This window comes from Sapajus apella, unplaced genomic scaffold, assembly GCF_009761245.1.
Source record: "Sapajus apella isolate SASKATOON/1434 unplaced genomic scaffold, GSC_monkey_1.0 scaffold50, whole genome shotgun sequence".
Classification (NCBI taxonomy): Eukaryota; Metazoa; Chordata; class Mammalia; order Primates; family Cebidae; genus Sapajus; species Sapajus apella.
Window position 1 is genome coordinate 9,220,521 of NW_022436990.1, and position 10,584 is coordinate 9,231,104.

General features: G+C 39.8%; 1 protein-coding gene and 1 long non-coding RNA gene across 5 annotated transcripts in view; one reads left to right on the forward strand and one right to left on the reverse strand.

Moving 5' to 3' along the window:
• The window catches only part of LOC116526361, a 178,912-nt gene that overhangs the window by 157,109 nt on the left and 11,219 nt on the right, over positions 1-10,584 (forward strand). The window lies entirely within an intron of this gene.
• NPAS3 (neuronal PAS domain protein 3) overlaps positions 1-10,584 on the reverse strand; it is an 848,226-nt gene that overhangs the window by 57,471 nt on the left and 780,171 nt on the right. For all 4 annotated transcript variants that reach the window (XM_032242688.1, XM_032242687.1, XM_032242685.1 and 1 more), the window contains one exon: positions 9,627-9,745. In XM_032242688.1, coding sequence (XP_032098579.1) covers positions 9,627-9,745 — 119 coding nt within the window. The remainder of the gene's footprint in view (positions 1-9,626; positions 9,746-10,584) is intronic.

Below are 10,584 nucleotides of genomic sequence, written 5' to 3' on the forward strand. Positions count from 1 at the left end.
AAGGCATATTGAAAACTGAGATTGGCCAAAAGCCTGTTGGTGCCAGTTAGCCAACTTGTGAATGCAAAGGAAACATTCTTGAAAGAACATAAAAGTGCAACTCTAGTGAACACACAAATGATAAGAAGGTAAAACAGCCTTATTGCTGTTATGGAGAAAGTTCTAGTGTTCTGCATAGAAGACCAAACCCACCATAACATTCCCTTATGCCAAAGCCTAATACAGAGCAAGACCTTATCTCTCTTCAATTCAGTGAAGGCTGACAGACATGAAGAAGTTGCAGAAGAAACAGTGGAAGCTAGCAGAGGTTGGTTCATGAAGTTTGAGGAAGGAACATAACATAACATAACATAACATAACATAACATAACATAACATAACATAACCTAAAAGTGCAAGGTGAAGCAGCAAGTGCTGATGTAGAAGCTGCAGCAAATTCTTCAGAAGATCTAGCTAAGATTATTGATGAAGGTAGCTATATTAAACAACAGATTGTTAATGGATACAAAACAGCCTTCTTTTGGAAGAAGATGCCATCTAGGATTTTCATAGCTGAGAGAAGAAGTCATCAATGTTTAGCTTTAAAGGATAGGTGGATTTTCTTGTTAGGAGCTAATGAAGCTGGTAACTTTTAGTTGAAGCTAATGTTCACTTATTCTGAAAATCCTAGGGCTCTTAAGAATTATGCTAAATCTACTCTGCCTATGCTTTAGAAATAGAACAGTAAAGCCTGAATGACAGCACATGTGCATATTAGCATGGTTTAGTGAATATTTTAAGCCCACTGTTGAGACCTGCTGCTCAGGAAAGAAATATTCCTTTTAAAATATTACTGTTTACTGACAATGGACCTGGTCACCCAAGAGCTCTGACGGAGACATATGGGGCGGGGGAGGGGGGGCAATGTTTTTTTCATGCCTGCTAACACAATATCCATATGGTAACCCACAAACTAAAGAGTAATTTGGACTTTTAAGTCTTATTATTTGGGAACCATGTTTTGTAAGGCTATAGCTGCCAAGGATAGTGTTTCCTCTAATCAATCTGGGCAAAGAAAATTGGAAACCTTCTGGAAAGAATTCACCATTCAAAATGCCATTAGGAACATTTGTAATTCATGAGAAGAGGTCAAAATATCAACATAAACAGGAGTTTGAAAGAAACTCTAGCCCTTATGGATGACTTTGAGGTGCTCAAGACTTCAGTGGAGGGAGTAACTGCATTATGGTGGAAATAGTGAGAAAATTAGAATTAGAGCCTCAGGATGTGACTGAATTTCTACAGTTTCATAATGAAACTTAAATGGATGAGTCACCGCTTCTTATGGATGAACAAAGAAACTGGTTTCTTGAGATGGAACTTTTGGTGAAGATGCTGTGGTGAAGATGCTATGAAGATGTTGAAATAAAAAAGGATTTAGAATATTCTGTAAACTTAGTTGATAATGGTTTGAAAAGATTGACTTTATTTTTGAAAGTGCTAGTGTATGAAAAATATTATCAAACATTGCATGTTACAGAGAAATCTTCATGAAAGGAGAGTCAATCTATGTGACAAACTTCATTGCTGTCTTATTTTTAAAACTTGCCATAGCCACCCCAACCTTTGTAAACCACCACCCTGATCAGTCAGCAGCCATCCACATGGAGGCAAGACCCTCTGCCAGCAAAATTCCACTGAAGGCTCAGATGATTGTTTGCATTTTTGAGGAATTAATTATTGTTAAATTAAGATATGCATATTCCTTCTTTTTAAAATTTATAAACAATAACATTTATTTCTTATAGTCCTAGAGGCTGAGAAGTCCAAGATCAACGTACCCGAATATTTAGTGTCTGGTGAGGGCCCTGTTCCTCACAGATGATGTCTTCTTGCTGCCTTCTCATATGGCAGAAGGGCCTTTTTTTTTTTTTTTTGAGACAAAGTTTTACTCTTGTTGCCCAGGCTGGAGGGCAATGGTGCAATCTTGGCTCACTGCAACCTCTGCCTCCTGAGTTCAAGTGATTCTCCTGCCTCAGCCTCCTGAGTAGCTGAGATTACAGGTACCTGCCACCACGCCCAGCTAATTTTTGTATATTTAGTAGAGACAAGGTTTCACCATGTTGACCAGGCTAGTCTTGAACTCCTGACCTCAGATGATTCACCCACCTCAGCCTCCCAGAGTGCTGGGATTATAGGCATGAGCCACCACGTTCGGCCTCACACACTCCTTTTTAGAACTAATGCTGTTGCACACTTAATAGACTATAGTATAAACCTAACTTTTATCTGCACTGGGAAACCAAACAATTCATGTGACTCATTTATTCCCATGTTTGCTTTATTTCAGTGGTCTGAACCAAACCTGCAGTATCTCTAAGATACACTTATATTTGAAAACCTTTGATTTCTGTAAAGAGTTTAGTAATTGCTATTTTAGACCACCAGATCAAGAGATTACTTTAGTGAAACAGAAATTTGGGGTCTCTGAAGCTATTGTTAGGCCATCTTGGCATGCTGAAGAGTACTAGGTCTGAAAAAAATGACTTGTGCTTGTGTTAGTTTTTTAGTTCTTAGGTCTGTTTTATAACTAATTGTAATAGGCCAAAGTCTCATAATAGTGATAATTATATACATAAATCTATTAGGTTGAGAAGGTTTTTACAGAGACATTAACAATAACTTTTGTTTGTAAATTTTTATCAACAATGTCATTTTTAAAGTGATCATTACTTTTGATATTCTTAGCTAGCAAAGGCTCAGAAAACTGATCTGAAAAGATAAAGCATTAGTCAGATAAGAGATGCTGTTACCTCCTCTACCTGCTTCCTGAAATCTCTATAGTGGAAAATGAAGGATCTATAAGTTAGCAATGTACTTGGGCTGCAGTCACTGACATACTTAGAATTTAAAGACACTTCCTAGAATGGCTAGTGATTGTGCCTCTGGTTGGTAAAATAGCTAGCTGATTAGTCCCAGCAGAAATTACATATCCCAAGCTGGAACTACTGTCATACTTTGGTAATAGGAAATAAATTCTTTAAGATCAGAAACAATGTCGGCTGTATTTTAAATGACACTGGAAACCACGTTGTAATGGACAATTGTGCAGAGGTGAGCAGAGACTAAAACGAGGTAATAGGATTTTAAAAATTTGATTTTATTGGTTCTCTCCTCTATTTGCATTTTTCATCAGGATAACCTCTGCCTATAAGTTCCACTCTGGAAATTTTTTCACCTTCAATTTATTCTGGGTGTCTGGGTTGATTGAAAGGCAATAAATGCATAGCCTTAGAAACCCTGAATGAGTTGACAGAATTTTTGGTCTCTCTGAAAATTCATCTATTGATTTGACAAGACAGTTACATTTTGCACAACTTAGAATGCTGTAGTCATCATTTCAAGACAACACAAAGCTGAAGCAAAAGGCTTCAGGAGAAGCATTGATATGTCTGGACACCTGGAACATCTCTGAATCTCAGATAAGGAAGGAACATGCAGGTGGCATCTAGTCCATCCACACTTGTCTGGGAGGAGGAAAGACTCCTAACTGATGAGTTCAGTGTATGTTCTTAGAAATCTCCAGAGAAGGACCAGTACCACATCGCTCCCTACATTAGTGCTGGGCATATCTCCAAGCTATACTTTTCCTGGTATGATTAAAACTCACTCCTTAAGAATCAGCATTCTTATTACAACATGTCACATACTCTTAGCGATCGCTTAGAAATCATGGTGTTTTTCCAGAAGACAGGATATTGGTAAATACTATCCTAATTTTCAGAAAGAGATCGCCCCGAAATGTTTATATCCAGAAAAAATGCCTCAAAGATAATTTAACAAAAAATTGTGACCACCAGAGGCCAGCATAAAGTCATGATGAATAAGTGAGGCTAATGACTCATTTCTCATTTTCTGAATGGAATCTTCAACTGATGGCTAAAGGGAAGCACTATGGACCTAGTATGCTTCAATTTTAGTAAGGCACTGATAAATATTTGCAATATCCTCACAGGCAAGATGGAGAAATGTGAGCCAGATCGTGGTACAGTCATTTGGGTTCATAGCAATTCCATAGCTATTCTAGCAGTCACATCTAAAAGATGCTGATGTCAACTAGCAGGATCTCTAGTGGTATGCCATAGGACTTGGCACTGTCAACAGCTTTCATTGGTATTGCAGCAGGAAAGAGAGTATGCAATTCAATTAAACCAACATTTACTGAGTGACAACTGTGTGCAGCATCCTGTGGTAGTTGCTGAGAGAAGAAAACAGGATGAGAAAGTACCCAGTATCCAATGTTGGGTATTGGAAAGAAGAAGTCATTTGAAATCAAAAGATCTGGATTCTTCTCAGTCTTGCCATTTACCATTTATTTGACTTTAGATAAGTCAATTTGTATTTCTATGCCTCCATTCTACTTATCTTCAAAATTGAGGAAATAATTACCTACAAGAATTATTGTGAAGTTTAGATGAAATTATATGAATGTACATCATAAAATGGAAAAAAGATGCCTAGCTGAGCCTGTGTTATTTCACTTTATCTATAGGAAAATTCTTTGGTTTAGGTACTATTAATAGCTTCATTTTACAGGTAAGAAAGTGAGGTACAGAGAATGTAAGTAAAATCTCAAAATGCTATTTTAGTACAGAAGAGAAGGGATCATTTTATTTATATGCATTAGGGGAAATGAGCAAATAACTAATATTTGAGTGAGGCCATAATGGTTGAGTAAGAGTTTTCCAGGTGAAAGTATGGCAGAAAGGCATAGGACTTCAATGTGTATTAACACTGGATAGATAAATGGGAGGGAGAAATGAGGAGGAGGGAAAGGGCCATTATGATACTGATGGAATATGTTCTGGAAAATGCACTAACTTGGTTTCTTAATAAGTACTGAAGATACCATACTATTTTTTTTTTTTTTTTGAGACAGAATATCACTCTGTCACCCAGGCTGCAGTGCAGTGGTACAATCTTGGCTCACTGCAACCTCTGCCTCCTAGATTCAAGCAATTCTCCTGCCTCTGCCTTCTGAGTAGCTGGGATTATAGATGCATGCTGCCATGCCCGGCTGATTTTTGTATTTTTAGTAGAGACAGGGTTTCACCATGTTGCCCAGGCTGGTCTTGAACTCTTGACCTCATGATCCACCCACCTCGGCCTCCCGAAGTGTTGGGATTACAGGCGTGAGCCACTGCGCCTGGTGATATCATATTATTAAATAGGGTTTCATAACCTGGAATCAATGGATAAACTGATGCAAAATGAATTTACCTTGGGAGAGACCGTATAGATTTATAAAATCTTTAAAGGGACCTATGATACCCAAAATAAATCTGTTAAACTTTTGTGTGTACCTTACTCCACAGAGCATATACAACTATGAAGTTTTAGTAACAAAAGAAGTTTCTAATTTAAAAGACACCTATATTTGGGCATAGAGAAGGCAAAATAATTTTCTTTAGCTAATTAGCACCCTCATTAATTTTGCTATTTCATGTTTAGATGCAGATATTCTTAAAGCTAGGGTATATCAGCGATCCTAATAAACTACTGAACCTCCCAATTATTTTGTCTTTAGAATTCTTTCTATCATAAAGGAGGCTGGGTAGGATTTCAGAAGTCATTTAGTTCAATACTTAGCTACAGGCAAATCCATGCCCAAATCATCCCAGATGGGGAACTATTTTTAAGCATCTTGAGTTCTTGCATCCTCCCTCCCTTAGTAATATGTTTGCACACGTCATAGCAGGAACTCCAGTATTTGAAAATTTCACCACTGTGAAGAGTTTGGAGACACTCTGAGCATTATATAAACATGACAGATTTTCTGTTTGCCTATGTTTGCCAGTCTAGGTTGTCTCCTGTGCCATTAGAATCAGGACACCATAATGTGTGTGGATAAATACTTTGGAAATGACAGTGGAGCTGGTGGGCATTTAAGAATAGATTAGAAAACTGAAAGTCCCATGCCAAAGGAAACTATCCTCCAAAGACGGGAGCTAAGGAGGCGACCCAATTAGTCTTCCCTTCTCTAATTTCCCTGATTACATATCTTCTTTTACCCCATGTGTTATACCTTACCTAGCAAGTTCCCCCAGACATAGACCTAATCAAGAAGGCAGAATGTATGTGCAATGCAATTTAAATGAGAGCTGTGCTATGCTATGTGACTAACAGTGAGGCCTAAACAACAGGGAAGCCCCTGAGGCACAAAAAGTGGCTGGTCCAGATAACATGCTGCTGTGGATTTCAGAGAAAATGGGGACAGAAACAATTGAATGTCAGCTCCTATTTGGGAAACTTCATTGGAGAGAGGGTGACTTTCCTGAGGAATGGGGTGTGGCAAACCATGCAACCACAAGGCACATTAGCAGATGCAGATGGTATTTCTTTGGCTAGAATTCTGGGTGATGGGGAATGTGAGTAGGCATGAAGTCCTGGAAAAGAAGCAAGTCTCTGCAACTCCTTGGGAGCACTGGAATCACCAAGCACTGATACACTAGTGCTATGGGATACAGTGAGCCACAGAGGGAAGGTCTTAATCAGGAAAGACGTTTTTCTTTTAAAAATCTAAGTTAATTACTTTTTCATATGTTGAGGTCAGCCCATGCTGAGCCCTTCTTTGGACTTAATCCTTTAAGCAGTGAAGCAGAGGGACTAAGGGGGCAGCCTCAGAGGAGCCCAACTGCCAGGATTCGATTCTGGTGTTTCAGTAGCTACTTAAGGGCTGTATGAATGTGGGCAAAGTATTTCACCTATGAAGACCTCAGTTTCATCACCTGCAAAATAGGCGTAATAATAGAATATAACATTTGGACAATGCCTGGCGTAGAGGAAAATTTTAAATAATCCTGTTGTGTGGATTAAATAAGGGTAAAGCATGTGGCACAGTGCCTGCCACACACCGTCCGCGTTCAGTAAGTGGTACTTTTGTTCCTGTGACAACAACAAATAACGTGATGAAGAAGGTTAGAAAGGTCCATGTGCCAAGATCAGAGGAAAAATGGACAGAAATATAGCAACCTACACAGAGCAGGGCTTGACATCTTGGAATCTTTATGGGAAAAGATGGATACAATGGCAATAAATTAGGGGAAATATTGGGAGTACAGAGAAATTATCATCACTGTTTCTTTTTATTTGTGTTTATTGTGTGGTGGTGGGGTGATTACCAGTTTTATTGGAATGTTTTATAAGCTGCTAGATTTACTTACTGAGAATGAACAGATAAATAGGGATGTTATTCAGCTGTGTCATGCCATGGGCTCTCCTCAAGCTCTTTCACTAACTCGCAGACAAGGTTAATTAATGAGGGAAGTTGAGTGCAGATGAGGAGGAGGAGGGGAAGAGCCGGATCTGCTGGGTGATTCATCTTATCGGGAACAGAGGAGGAATCAACTTTTGTTCGTAGTAGTTCTGGGGGAGGGAGTAGGGCATCGGCTGGAGACTCTCACGGTATCTTGAGAAAGACTTGCTGACAGGGTGTGTCAGGGGAGTATGGTCACTTTAACATTCCATGATTTGCTAGGATGTGGAATAGCTCCTAAATCTTTTCCAATCCTGGATGTTCAAGGTTGCATTTTTAAGTATTTTGTTTGTTTCTTGAAGGCCCATTCTTACTGCAAGGCATCTTTAATCCTAAGCCCAAGTTGCTTCAGAAACATCTTTCTTCCATTTGTTTGCATGATGGTCCCTTTGCATTCACCGCTCACAGGTGACATCCTACCTCCTCAGGGTGACCTTCTGTAATCTTCCTATTTAAAGTGTCCTCCTGCCCTCATCAGCCACCCCCTCACATTACCTTGCTTTGCTATCTGCAGAGTAGTATAGTCAAGTGGTGAAGTGCATGTGGTATGGAGCTGGACTCCCCAGGTTCAAACCCTGGCTCTGCTCTTTCAACATGTGACATTGAGAATACTAATTAGCTTTCTATCCTTACTTTGTCTGTAAAATGGAAACAAAAATACTTTAAGAATGCTGTAAGGGCTAACACAGGTGAACTATATCATGCCCAGTATACTGCAGTGTTCCTAAATACTGGCGATTATTATTTTAGCCATCATTATAATCTCTAGTGTGTAGTGTGAAAAAATTAAGAAACATTAAATTATCAAATAATACTGGATTATACTTAATATTGCTTTTTGAAACTATATCTCACTCCTCTCACCCTTCTTCCCTCCTAGGATGTGCTCCCTCCAAACCAGTAAAAATGAATAAAGGTGAAGAAAGAATGCTGAGAGACAGAAAAGAGTTAGAAAGGAAGCCCCATGGTTCCTAAAATGTGAAATGCAAAGAATGTGTCCTTCTAGCATTAAAATAACAAGAATCTCAACATCTGTGGTCTGCTTATAGAATTCCAAACTTGCTAAGGCTACATAGTTAGCTAACGAATGCAGCCAAGCAGGGCAAAAGACAATGGTCCTAAGTAGGGATAGGGTCTGTTTTATTTCCCGGGACACACTCCTTTGTAAGAAGCCTCTGTCTGGTAGAGCTGGAGGGGGTGGAGCTGCCCACGTGCCTCTCCTCCACATCACACCTGCTAAAGGTTAAGGCTGCTCCACGTGAGCCTTTTAGACTCCAGCACGGCTCAGCTAAAGGTCGTTCTTAGAGGGACCTGCTTCTCTACTTCTCCTGTTTTTCTGAAGAATTAATATCAAAGAAAGTGCCTGACTCTGACTTTTATACAGCTGCTAGTCTCCGCATGACTTAGGTAAGGTTTTGAAGGCCTAATAACAATGGCTGTTACCATCCCCGGTAACAGGACAGTCACCTTAAAGAACTGAACTATCAGAAGTTCTAAATTCTAGAACTGGGAAAGGTCACAGCGCCTGGTCACATTGACGGTACATGCCATTTCTGTTTGCCCTCCACAGATAATCAATATTGTTTGAGATTGGTTAGTGTGTTGTAAAATTGATAAGATTCAGGTTGCCAAAGGCATTTCATGAATTTCATAGGTCTTAATTTATGTTGCTGTAGTAACTGAAACATTAGAATTTCCTGAGATTAGAAGGCTTTTATATCTTTAACCTTAAAATGATGATTATGCAGATTTTGACTCCGGACTTGGTCTTTGCTTGTGAGGAACTTATATATGTTGAGTACTCTGTGAATGCTAAGGTGTGACTGCATGTTCCATAAATACAGTTTCAAAATTCAAGTTTCCAATATCTCCCCTGATTTTCTCATCTATGTGTACAAATCTTGGTGGCTAAGATGTTATTAAAATGGACAGCCTTTCTCTAAAGAGAAAGGGAGAATTTGAAGGGGAAGGCGAGAGAAGTGGAACTCTCCTAAGTAACAGTTCTAGAGCACTCATCTTAAGGACTGAGATGAAATTGGCTCACCTTCTCCATTAAAGTGAATTTCCAGCAGGTGCGGAAGCACTTGGCATATTTTTAATCAATGTTTTAAGAAAAGACACTATATTGGGGCTTTCAGCACACCAGCAATGTCTGAGGTGAGAAGGAGAGGTGTAAAAAAGCCCCTGCATGGGACAGGAAGGTGACTAGGAATCCTATGGGCTCCTGAGGATCACGTGTTCATTATATGGACCTAAAGCAGCTGGAAAATTCAATGCAAATTATCTAAAATTGGCCTGAAACAGAAATCTCTCCCCTCCCGGAACCAGCTTACCTTATATCCTGATGATTTGATGTGCACACCTCGTTTGGTCAGAGTAGATTTCATTCGGATGAAAAAGGAACGCTCAAGAGCGTTGTCAGTGGTTAGCAGACTGGGGCTGGTTGACTCCACTGAGGAATACAAAAATACAGACACACATGATTTAGATCTTTACACAGCCCTCACAGCTACAGCTCAGGTGCAATCCTTGAGTTCACTAAAAATAAATGACTGATGGGTGCTAAGAGCAGTAGTAATCAATTTACCTCATTTAGAAAATGTTTACTTTGCAGAAAATAAAAAAGAAAAATTAATGTATCTAGAGTAACCTCGTTCCAGTTTCTAGTAAGAGCTTTTCAGGCCTTTTCACTTCTAGCAGCTGCCTAAGTGGGGTCTAGTCATAAGTAACTGCAGTTCACTTGAGGCTGGGCTGGTGCACATGGAGAGAACTGGCATGAAAAAGAAGGACCCATAGATTTATGAGGTCAACCAAGGTAGAGGCAGAGATGCTTGTGATAAAGGGTAAGGAAGGCTTGCTCTTTGCTCTCCCTGAGAATCCATTCTTGTGCCATTTGCCTCCTGGAAGTTTGGGAACCACAATCAAGGTTAGAGAGTCATGTCCTGACCGGCGTCCTCACCCCTCTGAGCTGGTTTTTTTTTATCATGGGGAGTAAGAAGCATAAATAAGAGATGGAGAGATAAGAATGGGATTTACACACAGAAACAAAAACTACCCACGACTTTCCATTCCTGTCACTTAACACCAGCTTTCAAGCCCACCTCCCCAAATAGGAGAGTCTGTTTTTTCACTTTTGTGCTTCTGATATGAGGAAACAATGGTTTCCTTTCTTTCTTTTTTTTTTTTTTTTTTTTTTGGCGGGGTTTCTCTCTTGTCCACCCGGCTGGGGCGCAATGGCGCGCTCTCCGCCCACCACCCCCCCCCCCCTGGTTCAAGGCATTCTCCTGCCCC